Source organism: Macaca nemestrina, chromosome 20 (genome assembly GCF_043159975.1).
Source record: "Macaca nemestrina isolate mMacNem1 chromosome 20, mMacNem.hap1, whole genome shotgun sequence".
In the NCBI taxonomy this organism is placed as follows: Eukaryota; Metazoa; Chordata; class Mammalia; order Primates; family Cercopithecidae; genus Macaca; species Macaca nemestrina.
The window spans coordinates 22092332-22109856 of NC_092144.1; the positions used below are offsets into that span (position 1 = coordinate 22092332).

The 17525-nt window shown below is 36.7% G+C and overlaps 1 protein-coding gene across 1 annotated transcript in view; it reads right to left on the reverse strand.

Moving 5' to 3' along the window:
* The window catches only part of LOC105494262 (zinc finger protein 91), a 65799-nt gene that overhangs the window by 34580 nt on the left and 13694 nt on the right, over window positions 1-17525 (reverse strand). The window contains exons 2-3 of the mRNA XM_071088045.1: window positions 10365-10491; window positions 9493-9588 (exon numbers count right to left, since the gene is read on the reverse strand). Of these exons, the coding sequence (XP_070944146.1) occupies window positions 9493-9588; window positions 10365-10491 (223 nt within the window). The remainder of the gene's footprint in view (window positions 1-9492; window positions 9589-10364; window positions 10492-17525) is intronic.

The window sequence follows — 17525 nt, forward strand, 5'->3', positions numbered from 1 at the left end:
CACATACCCTAAGAACATATTGGAGAAATTCCCCTAATCATTAGACAAGATAGTTGTTTTCAGACTATGCCAGGACAAAACTACATTATAAAGACTTTGACAGGTAGCTTTTTTTGATGTCCACATCTCAATCAAAGATTATAATATATACAAAATAGGGCAATATGATTCCACCAAAAATGTAAAATTTTCAGAAAGAAACCATAAAAAGATATATACATTAATTTTAATAATTGATAATAAATTGAATAATACTGATTAAAATAGGAACAGAGACAACTACAGAGAATCAGAAAAATGAGGATGAGAACAAAAATATTTAAGATTTCAAAAAAACAGAAATTGTGGAGGTAAAAATATAAAAACTGATCCTAAAAGAAAAAATGATGTAAATATAAAGAAGCTCAACAAACTAGGATCACAGAAAGATATTTATAATAAACACATATATAAGCACGATTTCAAAAGTCACAGACAAAAAAAAAAATCTTTGAAGCTGCAAAATAAAACTGATGTGCCAGGCCAGGCATGGTGGCTCACACCTGTATTTTAGGCACTTTGGGAGGCCAAGGCGGACAGATCACCTAAGGTCAGGAGTTCGAGACAAGCCTGGCCAACATTGCGAAACCCCGTCTCTACTAAAACTACAAAAATTAGCCAGGTGTGGTGGCGTGTGCCTGTAATCCCCGCTACTTGGGAGGCTGAGGCAGATCATGAGGTCAGGAGTTCGAGACCAGCCTGACCAACATGGAGAAAACTCGTCTCTACTAAAAATATAAAATTAGCTGTGTGTGGTGGCACATGCCTGTAATCTCAGCTACTCAAAAGGCTGAGGCAGGAGAATCGCTTGAACCCGGGAGGCGGAGGTTGCGGTGAGCCAAGATCGTGCCATTGCACTCCAGCCTGGGCAAAAAGAGCAAAATTCCGTCTCAAGAAAAAAAAAAAAAAAAAAAAAATTTGGTAGTTAATATGTATTAACATTTAGCTTTCAAGATAAAAACATTTTAGCAAAATGTTGCATGAAAATTTCAAGATGATTAATAAGACTACATATTTAAATATATTTTGTGGTAAATTTTGTTTTTGACAAGTAAAAATAATAATAACTAAAAGATGTATAGAGTTATGATAGTTTTAAATTATATTCACATTTAAAAGTGTTTCTCCCACACAAAAAATATAGATTCATAAATAAATAGGATGTTGAAACTGTAAGAATTTTGTGACTACTGAGCTACACAGGATTAGAAAATCATTCACAACAAACCTACACAACAAATATACAAGTTATAAAAAATACAAAGATAACATTTATACTGGCAAACAAATATAGAGATAATTCTATTGGAAAAAGACATATGGCTCAATCATATTTGATTTTGCTCCAGACTGTCTTAAATTGTATAAAGTTACATACTGGCATGCACAATTATTATACTAAAATATCAAAGCATATATAAATGTGTGGTGGCATACCCTAAAATATAAAACACAAAAATACAAAATTGCAAAACCAAATTAAAACATGGAATGTGAACCTTATTAGATACCATCAACTAGATTAACATATTAAGAAAATCTTAGAAGAATATGGAAAAAAATAATACAGAGGTTACTTGAAAATAAAAAAGGATGAGAACTTCCCAAATTTTGATGTAACAAAAGAAAAAAAAAACTCTAACCAATAATACTTGATTTAAATTTATTTCACTTTAAAAAGAAGATGAAAATAAAAAATTTCCAAAATAAAAAGTGAGAATGTTCATCACCACTAGCACAGTTCTACAAAAAAGTGCTACATGGTGTCCAGGCTCCGTGGGCTCATGCCTGTAATCCTACAGTTTTAGGAGGCAAGTCTGTTAGAACACTAGAAACCAGGAGTTTCAGATCAGCCTGAGTAACGTGAGACTCTGCATATAACAATAAGAAATGCTAACATGAGTCAGTTTTGTTTAAAAAAAAACTACTGGACAGTATCATAAAATCATATATAAAATAAAACTCTCTATTAAATGTAAATATACAAATACAGAAATCTTTACTATCATAATGATGATGCTTAAAACCCTGAAAGATCTTCCATAGAATATTTAAAACAGAATGAAAATGGTAATTGTAGACACCAAGATCCCATTTTCAATAATAAATAGAAGATTCATATAAAAAGGAATAAGAAAACAGAAAACCTAGACAACACTATACACTGTATTTATTATTCTGCATATAGAGGAATACCTGAGAGTGGATAATTTATAAAAAAGCAAGTTTATTTGGCTCACAATTCAGCAGATTGTATAAAAAGTGTGTGCCAGCATCTGCTTCTGGTGAGAGTGTCAGCAAGCTTACAATCATGGTGGAAGGTGAAGATTAATTGTACGTACCACATGATAACAGACAGAGCAAGTATGAGGTGAAGGAGCCACGTTCTTCTAATAAACCAGCTTTCATTTGAATTAATAAAGCATACACATTTTGATTACCAAGAGGATGGTGCCAAACTATTCATAAAGACTTTGCCCCATGACCCAAACACCTCCTACCAGGTCCGACATCTAACATTTAGAATTAATTGTAGCATAAGGTTTGGGTAACATCAACATCAAAACCATATTGTAGACCAACTAGGTTTAACAGACACGTACAAAACTTTTCAGTCAAAAGCAAGGGAATACACAATATTCTTATTTGCACCTGGTGTATTCTGTTATGATACACACTAAGTTTTATTAAATTTAAGAATGTCAGGTGGGTGGTGTAGCTTATGCCCATAATCCCAACACTTAGAGAGACCAATGTGTGAGGATCACTTAGAGCTAAAAGTTTCTGGCCAGCGTGGGCAACACAGTGAGACCCTATCCCTACAAAATAATCAAATAATTATTTAGACGTGGTACTTTGTAGTCCCAACTACTTGAGAGGCTTAGGTGGAAAGATAACTTGAGCCCAGTAGGTTGAGGCTGCTGTGAGTCAAGATTATGCCAATACACTCCAGCCTGGGTGACAGAGTAAGATCCTGTCATCAAACAAAAACAACAAACACACACAAAAAAACAAATAAATTTAAGAAGATCAGTATTATCCACTTTGTGTTTTCTGATGAAAACTATATTAAACTGGAGATTAAAATGGAAAAATCCAAAAATACATTAAAATAAAACACTCTTCAACATATTTTTGCTCAGGAATAAAAAAATTTAATGTTTCAAAAATGTCAATACAACCTACAGTGGTAGACAAATTCAATATAATCTTTATAAAACTCCCAATAGTAGTTTTTTAAAGAAATATTGTTTGAGATGTTAAAATTTTATTATGAACTATAGCCAACCACCCACCGAAAAATACAAAGAGGCATTATAACTTCTGATTTTGAAACATATTAAAAGCAACAAGAACAAAAACAATGTGGTACTCACACAAAGACAGATAAACAGATGAAAGAAGAGAGTAGAGCCCAGAAATGAACTCTTCTGTACATGGCCAAATAATCTCCCACAAAATTGACATGAGCACACAAGAGAAGATAATCTTTTCAAAAAATTGTGTTAAAAACTGAATATCCATACTGATAAAATAAAGATCAATTATTTCCTTAAACCATATGTGAAAATCTTTTAATTAGACACAAGAAAATAACTTTTTTGTTGTCGTTGTTTGTTGTTGTTGTTGTTGTTTTGAGATTGAATCTCACTCTGTTGCCCAGGCTGGAGTGCAGTGGCACAGTCTCAGATCACTGCAACCTCCGCCCCCGGGTTCAAACAATTATCCTGCTTCAGCCACCCAAGTAGCTGGGATTACAGGCACCGGGCACAGCGCCTGGCTTATTTATGTATTTATTTATTTATTTTATTGAGACGGAGTCTTGCTCAGTCGCCCAGGCTGGACCGCAGTAGCACGATCTCGGCTCACTGCAAGCTTCGCCTCCCGGGTTCACGCCATTCCCCTGCCTCAGCCTCCCAAGTAGCTGGGACTACAGGCGCCCGCCACCATGCCCGGCTAATTTTTTGCATTTTTAGTAGAGACGGGGTTTCACCTTGTTGGCCTGGCTGGTCTCGAAATCTTGACCTCGTGATCCGACCGCCTCGGTCTCTCAAAGTGCTGGGATTACTCGCCTGAGCCACCGGGCCCAGCGGCATAAATTTTTAATCTATTAAACACATATAGGGGAGGCGGGGCACTGTGGCTCATGCCTGTAATCCCAGCACTTTGGGAGGCCAAGATGGGTGGATCACGAGGTCAGGAGTTCAAGACCAGACCAGTCTGACCAAGATGGTGAAAACCCGTCTCTACTAAAAATACAAAAAATAGCCGGGCGGGGCGGCGCGCACCTGTAGTCTCAGCTACTGAGGAGGCTGAGGCAGAAGCATCCATTGAACCCGGGAGGTGGGGGTTGCAGTGAGCCGATATCGCACCATTACACTCTAGCCTGGGTGACAGAGCGAAACTCCATCTCTGCCTCTCTCTCTCTCTCTCTCTCTATATATATATATACACACACATACATATATGAAACACATGACATTAGTCTTGGTGCCAAATTCTTAGATAATTAAATGCATGAGCAACAAAGAAAAAAAACAGAATAATTTTACTACACTACACTTAGAAATTTCTGCATATTTAAGTAAACATTTAATAGAGAAATAACGCCTAATATAAAATGGGTGAAAATATTTACAAATTACATGTGATAAGAGTGAATATCCAAAAAATATAAACAACTTGTAAAACGGAACAATAAAGTCGAATAACTTTATTTAGAAATAGACAAATAATTAAAATAAAATTTCATTAAAAAATCAAATGAAAAATTTGAAAGGACACACAAAATTACTAATTTGTAGAGAAATACATTAAAATCACAATGAAAAACAAAATCCCCTCACACTCACTTAAATGGTCACTATCAATTTTTTGAAAACACCAAATCTGTTGATAATGCAATAAAAATGAAACCCTGGGCTGGGCACAGTGGCTCACACCTTAATCCCAGCACTTTGGGAGGCCGAAGCAGGCAGATCACGAGGTCAGGAGTTCGAGATCAGACTGCTTAACATGGTGAAACCCCGTCTTTACTAAAAATACAAAAATTACCCAGGTGTGGTGACATGTGCCTGTAATCCCAGCTAGTCAGGAGGCTGAGGCAGGAGAATCATTTGAACCCAGGAGGTGGAGGTTGGAGTGTGACAGTATCGTGCCACTGCACTCCACCCTGGGCGACAGAACAAGAATTCATCCCCCCCCCCAAAAAAAAAGAAACTTATTGATTGTTGGTGGAAAGCAGGATACACCCATTATTTTATAATGTTATAAATATACTTTAAATAAAATTATCAAATACAGCAATTCCATTTATGAATCTATATCTAAAATATGCATCATAGGACCCTGAAGACATATTTGATACAACGGAATATTATTCAACCTTAAAAAAAAAAAAAAGTCTTGTCACATTTAAAGATACACTTTGAGATTATGTCAACTGAAATAAGCTAGTAACGAAATGATGAATGTTAAGATTTCACTTAGATATATAAAATAGTCAAACTTGTAAAAACAGAAAGTGGAAGGGTGTTTGTCAAGGGCTAGAGAGAGCATAAAATGGTGGGTAAATGTTATTTAATGGACACCGCATTTTAATTTTGCAAGATGTAAAATTTCTAGAAGTCCTTTGCATAACTATGTTAATACAGTTAACATGCCTGAAATATACAGTTTTGTTTTGTTTTGTTTTTTTGAGACAGGCTCTCAATCTGTCACCCAAGCTTCAGTGCAGTGGCACATTATGGCTCACTGCAGCCTTACACTCTCAGGCTAAAATAATCCTGCCTTTCAATCTCTCAAGTAGCTGGGACCACAGGTACACACCATCATACCTGGCTATTTCTTAGATAAAAATGTTTGTAGAGAGGGTGTCTCCATATTTTGCCCAGGCTGGTCTTAAATTTCTGGGCTCAAGAAATCCTCCTAGCCTCTCAAAATCCTGGTCTTACAGAAGTGAGCCACCACCATGCCTGGCCCTGACATGTACATTGAAATAGATTTAAGAAGTTAAATTATACGTTATGTGTTTTTACAACAATTATTTTTGAAAAAACTAGAAAAAATAAAGAACTGTAAATTTTCTTGAAAATTACCTTCAAATCACAAAAGGGTTTTTTCACACAAAGGAAATACATATTCATCATTAAACACATGGTGAAAATAATGCTATTTCAAGGACTACTCACTAAGACAAGATAAAGCCAACACTGAAAATGAACTAAGAGGCTGGGCAAGGTGGCTCATACCTGTAATCCCAGCACTTTGGGAGGCCAAGGCAGGCAGATCACCTGAGGTCAGGAGTTCAAGACCAGCCTGACCAACATGAGAGAAACCCTGTCTCTACTAAAAGAAAAATACAAAATTAGCCGGGCATGGTGGTACATGCCTGATATCCCAGGTACATGAGAGGCTGACGCAAGAGAATTGCTTGAACCTGGGAGGTGGAGGTTGCAGTGAGCCAAGATCATGCATTGCACTCCAGCTTTAGCAACAAGAGCAACACTCCATCTCAAAAAAGGAAAAAAAAAAAAATGAGATTAAGAAAGAATATATAAAAGATAAGCTATAACCAAAATTGGGGTCATATTTATAGACCTAAAAACACACACATATATATATAATCTGAGTGTGATACACATATGGCTCATTTATCTTTTAATTAAATCCCACATTGACTTAAAGTATAAAAACAGAATTGCAAATTGTCTAAAATTATAACACATAAGTAAAACCAAAAACACAATAAACTGATACTAAGAAACTTACACAAAAAAATACACTAATGTAGAACTGCAAGAAAATAATGAAAGAAAGGTTTACTCATAAAATCTAGTTGGCAACATTAATGTACGTTAACAAATAATTTGTCTAGAAAACTGCAATGTTTGACTGTAACTGTGCAGTCATGGAAGGCAGGCATTTTAAACTATGGTATCTATTGTATGGCAATAAAATCCCAGACAAAATGCAGTACAATCATAAATAGGAGATGCTAATGAGAAACTTAACAGAATAAGCATATAAAAGAAACTAGTGTCAATTTTTATGTTTTAAATATGTGCTATTTTTACACAAAATAAAACTACTGTAATTCACGTTTAGAACCAAATATAGCCTTAAATTGCTAAATTATGTATATATTTAGCAGAATATGGTTAGAGCCTCATATATAAAACAAATATTTGAGGAATAAATTATTTGCTGACAAAAGGTGGCTGAAAATTCTGTAATTCCTATTAGCCTGCCTGCATCTAATTCAGGCACAACATGTACATTCTAGTATATTGTCCTAAACGTCTAAATCCAAAACTACAGACAAATTTGAAGTAGAAAATAAAAACAAAAATTTATATGGACAGTGACATTAATAAGATTAAAAAAAAAAAAAGGTGCCCTATTTGCTTATCTCCTGACAGCAAGGAAATTTGTCAGCCATTCTTGACAAAAATGTGTTTGTGAGAGAACCAGGCATCATGGTTCACCCCTGTAATGACAGCTACACGGTACATTAAAGTTGGAGAATTGCTTCTGGTCAAAATATTAAGACCTGCCGGGGTTATGGTGCAAGACCCTATCTCAAAAATAAGTGTCTTTAAGAGAGCTGAGATCCAGGAAGGGAGTTATGAAACTCTGCTGAAGCGCAAGATTGAAGATAATCCTTTTTAGAAGGCAGGCCCTCATTCAGGTGGCAAACTACAGGACTACTGTTTTTGGCTACAGATGAGAAAATGTTCCACCTAACTTGGTTCCACTGAGAATTTTGAACTTTACTCTGTAACCATCCCAAACCCTTCCCAGCCACAGTCTGGGGGAGGTCCTGCCCTTCCAGAGGCCTGAAGAAAGACACCCATTTATAGCCATGCTGGCAGGCCTGCAGACCTTGGTCTTTACTGTGGTCCCTGAAGCAGTTCCATGATTCAGTTCCAGCTCCCTGAGCCCCAGTTCATGGCCTATTCTGCCTATGTAGAAACCCATAGTGACCTGGGGAAATCCTTTCTTGTACTCAGTGAAAGCCATGCTCACCCACATCCTGATATAAGGCCCACCATATGCAGGCCTGACTGCAGAAACCTGCCTTTGGGACTGCCCTGCACAGCAAAGTCCTGAAGGATATTCATTCTGTCCAAAAATTAAATGAGAATTACAACTATCCAAGCCCCTTTTAACAACACATCTAAAGATGGACCCTTGTGCAAGCCCAGCAGACTTAAGACCAAGCTACAACCCCTCTTCACTACAAACCCAGAGGGTATTCTATCACTATGGGGGCCCAACAAAAATAGACTTTTACTTTCTGAAACCAGTTTTTAAATACTTGAACAGGTGTTTGCTCCTTCAAGTTTACAGTCACCAATGCAAAACTATTGTTTCTTATTGTCAATGCTTCTATTTTAACATAGCACTGAAACTATGTAGAAAACGAAATAGTGAAAAGAAAAATTTAAAGTCATTGAAATTAAAGACCAATAAGTAAAATGTTGCTTTTTGTAGATCATGTAATTATATATATATATAAACAGTACTTTAAAACCTGTTTAAACTAATGAATACACTCAATTAGCAAAATATAAAATTAACATACAAGTGTAAGGTATGGTTCCATACACTTAAAACAAACTATTTGATAAAATAGAGGGAAAAAAATGTTAATTACAATAGCAATGAAATAATCAATTTTAGAATGAATTTAACCAAGGAGCTCATAAATCTTTTAAGTGAAAGATATAGCAATGAAAAAAATTAAGAGGACCCAAATAAACTTAGAAATATTTTACTTTTATTGAAAGAAAAAGTATTGTGAAACTGTCATGTTATCCAAAGTGATCTATAGATTCGATAAACTCCCTATCAGAATTCCATTGTTTTTTATACACAGAAATGAAAAATACAATCCTAAAATGTACATGAAACTACAATAAACTCTGAATAGCCAAAGCAATCTTGAAGAACAAAGCAGAAAGACATCAAATTTATAATTTCAAACAATATTTCAAGACCATAGTAATGAAAACAGGATGAAATGTGCAGAAAAATAAAGAACAACAACAAAAAAACCCAATGGAACAGAAACCACTACTCTCACGCATTTCAGACATAATGCAAAAAGAGAACTTAAAAAACAGTTTAAAATAGAGTGTCGCAAAATTATGCAGGTATCTGTCTGTCCACAAAAACAAGAAAAAAGAAGTCAGACTGTGCACTCATGTATGCCATGAACAGTACTTTGGCTGTCACTGTAAACTTGAAGAAAGATAATTGTAGGGAAAGTAGAATTCTTAGAGAATTTATAAGCACTAGCAGAAGTGAGAGTATAATTAAACAAAAAATTCAGGCTTCCCAGAAACTATTTCCTTTGGAACATAGCTTCTCAGATCACTTTAAAGACTTGCTTTCTTCTTGACTTTGGACCTCTCATCCATGTTGTCTGTTGTATTCACTCTCACCTACCTGGGGGTTTATCCACCATCTCATGTCGCTTCATATTCCAGGGCTCTTTTCCTTGCTCCAGACAGGTGATCAGGTCTGGCTTAGAGACAGCAATACCTGTTTTATTAAAAATAACTAACATGAATCTTGCTCATATTCTCCAACTGCCAACTTAGTAATGTGCTCAGTAAACAGGATATAATAGAATATTCTAGTAAATTTATCCCAATATACTAATTTGTAACAGAAATGTCTACATATTTAGAAAGCATTTTGATTTTGCAGGTTCTTAATTTTACTGCTTGGTACTACTGAATCAAAAACTGGTGATGGCAATTAGATTTTAAGGTGTAACAGTATTTTATGCCACAAAACTTCTGAAATTACCACTAATCTAAAGTGAAGGACACAGATCAGCTCAGGAATGTGGAAAGTTCAGGTCAAGATGAAACTTCTTGAAGAAATTCTTTTCTAAACCAACGAATCCCCAGGATTTTCTTGAAAAGAGAAATCTGAAAGCACAAATTTCCAGAAAACATTCTACAAAAAAGAAATGAAGCCTGTAATCCCAACACTTTGGGAGGCCGAGGCAGGCGGATCACGAAGTCAGATCGAGACCATCCTGGCTAACACAGTGAAACCCCATCTCTACTAAAAATACAAAAAAAAAAAAAAAAAAAAAAAAAATTAGCCAGGTGTGGTGGTGAGCACCTGTAGTCCCAGCTACTCAGGAGGCTGAGTCAGGAGAATGGTGTGAATCCAGGAGGTGGAGCTTGCAATGAGCCAAGATCACACCACTGCACTCCAGTCTGAGCCATCTCAAAAAAAAAAAAAAAAAGAGCGACAACCACCATTAGTCTATATTAGAAATTTAGTATTAAAATTTTCCTTACCCAGGAAGGCCAGGTTTCTGTAGTTCTCTAACATCACATTCCTATATAAATTCTGCTGTGCAGCGTCCAGACGTTGCCACTCCTCCAGAGAGAATTCTATGGCCACATCCCTAAATGTCAACAGTCCCTGGAAAACACACACAAACGCACAGATTTACAAAATGGCTATGGGCAGAATTTTTCATTTGACTCAAGGTAAAATCAGAAAGTGACTAGAACTGGTTTTGACTTATAAGAGTGGCTGAAATTGTCCAGTAAAATAATTATCAACACACAGACATTTTGTAACATATTGTCTAACTCTGAGAAAAGACAGTGGCATAATATCCACAACATCAGTGTATATATGATACTTGTCTAGATGATAAAGTGTAAAATTGAGGGCACAAACACTAACAAGTACATTTTCGAGTGCTGTATTTACATAATATAGAATGAGTTGTATATATTTTTTAGATGAAAAAGGCATAGTTGTTTATATATTTCCGACAAAATAGACATGTTGAGTTAGAAGGTACCCCTCAAATTTTAATGTGTACAATAAACTAGACATCTTGTTAATGCAGACTATTTTTTTCAGGAGATCTGAAATAAAGTCTGGGTTACTGAATTTCTAAAAAGCTCACTAGTAATGCCAATGTTTTGACCCCAAAAGACTATTTTGTCAAACATCCAGTAAGTGGAAGACCCTGTGTTTTCTTCAGTTTTTCTGGTCTGTAAACAAAGATGAGAGCTTTCATTTACCAAAAAAAAAACAATGCAAAGAAAACCTAAAACAAAAGGGCAGTTGCCAGAATAAATGTGATAGTTTATACACATCACCTGCATAAAGATACTTAATGATGAAGAGAAAAATAACTCTATAGCGAAAAAATCTGTAAGAGAGCTTATTAAGCAAGTGAGTTATTAATGTCAGTTGCACTAGAACAAGTTTCTGTAGTGTGCTCATGCATCCAGAAGGACACAGCATCACTACTGAGATATTGCCCCCATGAAAGTAAATTACAGTCTGAATTTATCCATACGAAAACATCAGTTGTATGCAAAGTTCAAGATACAGGTATCTTCCATGTTCTACAATTTTTAATAATGATTTTAAGTACTTTCTTTAACACCCAATAAGCAGGTATCTCCGGGTAATTTTTTCCCAACTTTCTGGGTAACAAATGCCATCCCTCTTTATAGGAGCATTTTCTTAATCCTGTAATGCATAGAGATAATAAACAAAAAAGAACCTCAACATTGTATGTTATCCATCTTTACTAAGAATCTCAGGTTTTCTCCATAGAAAGAGATTATCCACACCTTTCCATGTTCAACAGTCATAAAGAGAACATTTTTAATATTGCAGATCACAAATTCATGGTGAGAATTCTGCATGGCATATAAGAAGCCATGATGCAGAAAAGGCTGTGGTAGATAGAAAAGAAATATTTTTGAAGGACCCTTGACTATCATAAGCATTTTTTTAAACCGAGTTTTGTTCTTGTTGTTGCCCAGGCTGGAGTGCAAATGGCATGACCTTGGCTCACCAAAACACAACCTCTGCCTCCTGGGTTCAAGTGATTCTCCTGCCTCAGCCTCCCGAGTAGCTGGGATTACAGGCATGCACCACCATGCCCAGCTAATTTTATATTTTTAGTAGAGACAGGGTTTCTCCATGTTGGTCAGGCTGGTCTCGAACTCCCGACCTCAGGTGATCCACCTGCTCGGCCTCCCAAAGTGCTGGGATTACAGATGTGAGCCACCGCGCCTGGCCTATCATAAGCATTTTAAAAAGTAGTTAAGACAAACTCAATAGGGAGAAAAATCACAGGTATAGAAGTAAAAATTTGCAAGTACTAAACCTGTGGCATTCCATGAGGCAGAGAGGACATAGCTCTTGATCTGAGACATGTTTAGCTGAAAAAAAAAGCCATTTTTTCTCTTTCTCCTCCTCCTCTCGAATTCTTCCTCAGATGAGATTTTCTGAATTACATCTGCATCTTGAGAATTTGCCTTTAATAATTTGAGCACCACATGTTTACCTGTTACCACCACACCCAAAGGCAGAAGGCCCAAGACACAAAACCTCTACCCATTTCTGTCCTATATAACAGAAAAGATTCAGGAACAATCAGCTGCTCCACAGAGATAAAAATACAAGTTTCTCTTTTTTTTTTTTGTCCTCAGGTGCCCTCCCCTGCTACAGACACTGGCAATTTCTGCTACAGGAATAGAAATATTGGCCACACTGTCCTGTCCTTACAAATCTAAATAGAACAGGTTCCTGGACCACCCTTTAGTGCAAAGGTAGAACTTAATGCTCATGAATGTATCTTGAACTTCTCATACTTGATTCTGGCACCTTAGAGTCACATGAGGCACTTAATTAAAACAAATAGATGTTTTCTTCAGAACATTAAACAGAAACTGTAAAAAGGGCACAAGTAAAGAGATTCCTGTAAATTGGTCATGTGACTCTAAGTAGAAGCCTGAGCTTATAACTGCTTACCTTGCATTGTCACTCAAGCTTTAATTAGCTTATAAATCACTAGGTAAACTTGGTCCCACTCTATGTAATGTGATTCTGCAGGTTTGGAGATGATCCATAAATGGGTGTTCTAAACAAGTCCCCTGTCAGTGCTGATGTCACTCTCCCTGGGCTCATTATTAGCATTTGTTACAAAAATGAGGCACAGCACAGAGTCCCTTACACTCAGCACTCTTGTCACAACACAAAAACTTCTGATACAAATGAAGACAACCATTCTCTATCTTAAAGTATATTACTTGCTGGCTCTTTAAAGTTTATAGAGAAAACAGAAAGCAGCAATTTCTGAGTAAGTCTGCATTTGGAAAACAACATGTGCACATGTACTAATGCAATGTTTATTAAGCAGATATTATGTAATCAATAGGATGTTACAGAGCACTGTGATAACTCATTATTTGATTTAATTCTAATAACAGCCTGTCAGTTGATACTAAGTGTTCAATAATTCTAAGGATTTAGAATAAGGACCCAGTATTTTTATTTCTTCTTCTGTTTCTCTGTCACTAATTTTTTTTTTTAAATGCATAGAATACAATCTAAATATAGACAGATGAGAGGGATATAGATAGACTGTAAGGTAATTTAGATGAATTATTATGTTTATATTTACCATTTTGTGACTTGTGAATCAACTACTGCATCTGTAGGAACAGAAAACAAGTTGCTAAATGGAATGTCTCTGCACACACTAGTTTTAACAAAAAATTTAAAAATTAAGACCCTATAATACATATTTTATATTTTCCATTTATCTGCTTTTGGCTTTCAGAAAATTGTGAGAACCAATTCTAAAAAGGCAACAGGATTCATCAGCCAAAACTCTGATCTCTTCTAATTAGTTCTGTGAGGCAAGACTCCAGGGTAGGGCAAGACCTAAATAAGGCTTTCAAAAGGGTGAATCTAAATAGGGCTGAAGCGGGTTGTAGAGCTAATGTAAAATTCTGTTCTTTATGCCACTGGGGAGTATTTTTAGTTCCATTTCATTTTTTAAGCTTAGCTTAAAAAAACAAAAAACCTTAAATCTCAGAGTTTATGTAACTGTAATCTTTTTTAGCCCCACTGCCCTTTCAATTTTTTATCACATACTAATAAGCAATTTAAACAAATCCCTTAAGGTTTTCTAGAATAATTTTTTAAACGATAAATAAGTATTCTTAGCAGGGCATAAAAAATACAATAATAACTCTTGTTTATTAATATATGTTCAGGTATAGACATCAGAAGTCACAAAAATATAAAGAAAATGGCCCAAATAAAGCCCATATTTTTGCACACATCTATTTATTGTACCCACCATATGATGCATAATTAAACCACTTATCCAGTTGCTAGTCTACACTAAAATTTCTTGCATGGTAGGGACCATGACTGCTTCATCTATTTTTCTAATGAATATATGAATTGGAAGCAATTAGTTTATTTGTTTGAGTCTCCAGACCTCCTCACCATTTTTCACTCAAGTACCAGGGAACTAGAGAAACTCTCATCTGGGTACCAACCAAAGACATCTCTTGTATGAGGTGGGGAGCAAACATTTCTTTTACATTAAGACAGAAGCAAAATTAACCACTCTAGTCAGTCTGACACAATTCTGTTCTGGAGAGATTTTCAAATGTCTCAAAGACACCTTGGTGATTGTGAGAGCATTTCCAGTGACCCTGGGCTGATGGTCCAATAATAAACCAGCAAGAGAGACTCAGGCTGATTCTATATAGAAAATGAAACTACCAAATAGGCAGAGACATAATTCCGCATGCATATTTAGTTGACAGCATGCATTTTACAGCATAACTGTGAGTTGACTGGAAGCCTGAGAGGGAAAGTCCCCTCTAGAGTAAAGCTTGGTTGGCACCTTATGTGTTTATATTATGTCTGGTAATTCTACACAGTGTTTGGGAAATATAATTTTTATTAATTCTCTTCAGCACCACAGAAACTGCAGTAATGGAACAGAAAGAAAACTGTTTCATTACACAATTAAATCTGAATGTCACATGTATTACAATCCATCTGCTTAAGGATTGAAAAGAAATAAAGACGGTTACCATCATTAGTTCACAAGTAGAAGAATGTACAGCGCCATGTCATAGGTAGTTCATCCTAAATTCACCTGGTCACTGGGGAGGCCATCTCTGTATGCTAATTGGTCATATTCAATGACAAAATAAGCTTTTCACATCTTCATGGCAGGAGGTAGTTTTGCAACTTGAAGCCAGCTGCCTGCTGAATGTAGACTTTCACTCTTCTACAAGTGGTTGAATAGGGTGCTATCTGCCCCGCGCGGTGGCTCACGCCTGTAATCCCAGCACTTTGGGAGGCCGAGACGGGCAGATCACGGGGTCAGGAGATCGAGACCATCCTGGCTACCACGGAGAAACACCGTCTCTACTAAAATACAAAAAAAAAAAAAAACTAGCCGGGCGTGGTGGCGGCGCCTGTAGTCCCAGCTACTTGGGAGACTGAGGCAGGAGAATGGTGTAAACCCGGGAGGCGGAGCTTGCAGTGAGCCGAGATAGCACCACTGCACTCCAGCCTGGGCGACAGAGCCAGACTCCGTCTCAAAAAAAAAAAAAAAAAAAAAAAAAGAATAGGGTGCTATCTTTTTGGCTACTTGTATTTTAAAGCAGTGGCTCTCTACTCCCTGAGGACTGGGCTAGTACACTCCTGCTTCCATTCTTCTGGTGGCCAGTGTCCTCTTTTGTTTCCTACCATCTGCCACTGCAGCCCACAGCACAGTGCTCACGGCTGGCAGCTCAACTCAGGTGAATGACAATTGCCGCAGGAGCACTTCAGTGTCACATCAAAGAGTGAAGCCTGGCTGGGTGTGGTGGCTCATGCCTGTAACCCCAACACTTTGGGAGGCCGAGGTGGGCAGATCACGAGGTCAGGAGTTCAAGAGCAGCCGGTTAACATGGTGAAAAAAAAAAATATATATATATATATACACACACACACATATATATATGCTGGGCATGGTGGGTGGGCACCTGTAATCCAAGCTACTCAAGAGGCTGAGGCAGGAGACTCCCTTGAACCTGGAAGGGGGAGGTTGCAGTAAGCCGAGATTGCACCATTGCACTCCAGCCTGGGCAACGGGGAAGAATCCATTTCAAAAAAAAAGTGAAGCCTGACCTGCAGAAGGAGAGCCTGCAGGCCTCCTGGGTAGAATTGAGCCTTCACAATAATGGGAATATGAGCATTATGTAAGCCACAGTTTCTATTTACAATGGTGACACGGAAAATATACTGCTGGATTTCCAGCATGCATCCAGATAGAGATAGCTCTAAGAGTTCTCACTGTGACAGCCCACAACTTTCACAGACATTATGGGATACTAATAGGGCTTCTCAAACAGATACACAAAGCATTCGAAACGAAAACAGCTCTCATTCCAAGAAAGATGATATTGAGAGAAAAAAAAAGAAGTTAAAAGCATCTTAAGAAAAAACTGAGATTACATATAAGATTGATCAAGTCAGCCAGAAAATATTCCTCTAAAAAGAATCTCTCTCTAAGTATCCAAAGTGCATAGCTACTCATAGCATGAGAAACATGAGTGTTATGAAGAAAGGGGGCATATTATTAGTAGAATTTTAAAAGACTTTTTTTCCATCTCTGCTGCTCTCTAATCTGCTGCCCATTAAATGTGGCATCTATATAGAAATATATCTGACAACTACCACCAGCACTTTTTGATTAAAAAATTAAAATTTGACTGTGTTAATTAATATAATGGAATATACGTGAGCCTGAAACATAGCTAATTAAAGAGTTATTACAGTTTTTGGGTGGCCAAATCACCTGCCTTTATTTGTCCTGTAATAGCAGCATTCCAATTTCTGAAATTAAACACACTAAAATTATACTTACCTATAACTATCCCTATTGGTTAAATTAATAATCATATCAGACTAATATCTACTGTAACAATTTGGTAGTAAATTTTCTTTGGATATTAGATACAAATATGTAATTATGAATAATTTTAATATACTACTCATAATGTATGTAGAATTTTTAAAAATTTTCTGTAACTATAATTCAGTTGAAAAACTACATTTCAAAAGTATGAATCACAATGTTAAAACAACTAAGGAATTCATTCAAAGTAAATATTGTGGCTTTATACTCCTGTAGAAAATACAGTTGAATGTATATGAATGCAGGTTGTCTACAAACATTACACATAACTATGCTAATTGCACTGAAGTAATAAACAGAAACAAAGGTATGAAAATGCACTCCACACTTCAGTTTAAAACCTGAACTCTTTTTTTTTTTTTTGAGAGGGAGTTTTGCTCTTGTTGCCCAGGTTGGAGTGCAATGGCATGATCTCGGCTCACCTCAAACTCCACCTCCCAGGTTCAAGTGATTCTCCTGCCTCAGTCTCTCGAGTAGCTGGGATTACAGACATGCGCCACCATACCCAGCTACTTTTGTATTTTTAATAGAGACGGGATTACTCCATGTTGGTCAGAATGGTCTATAACTCCCGACTTCAGGTGATCTGCCCGCCTCGGCCTCCCAAGGTGCTAGGATTACCAGCGTGAGCCACCGTGCCCGGCCATAAACTGAACTCTTTTTGCTTTTGTAGTATAAATACTTTAGCCGGCAAATAATTATC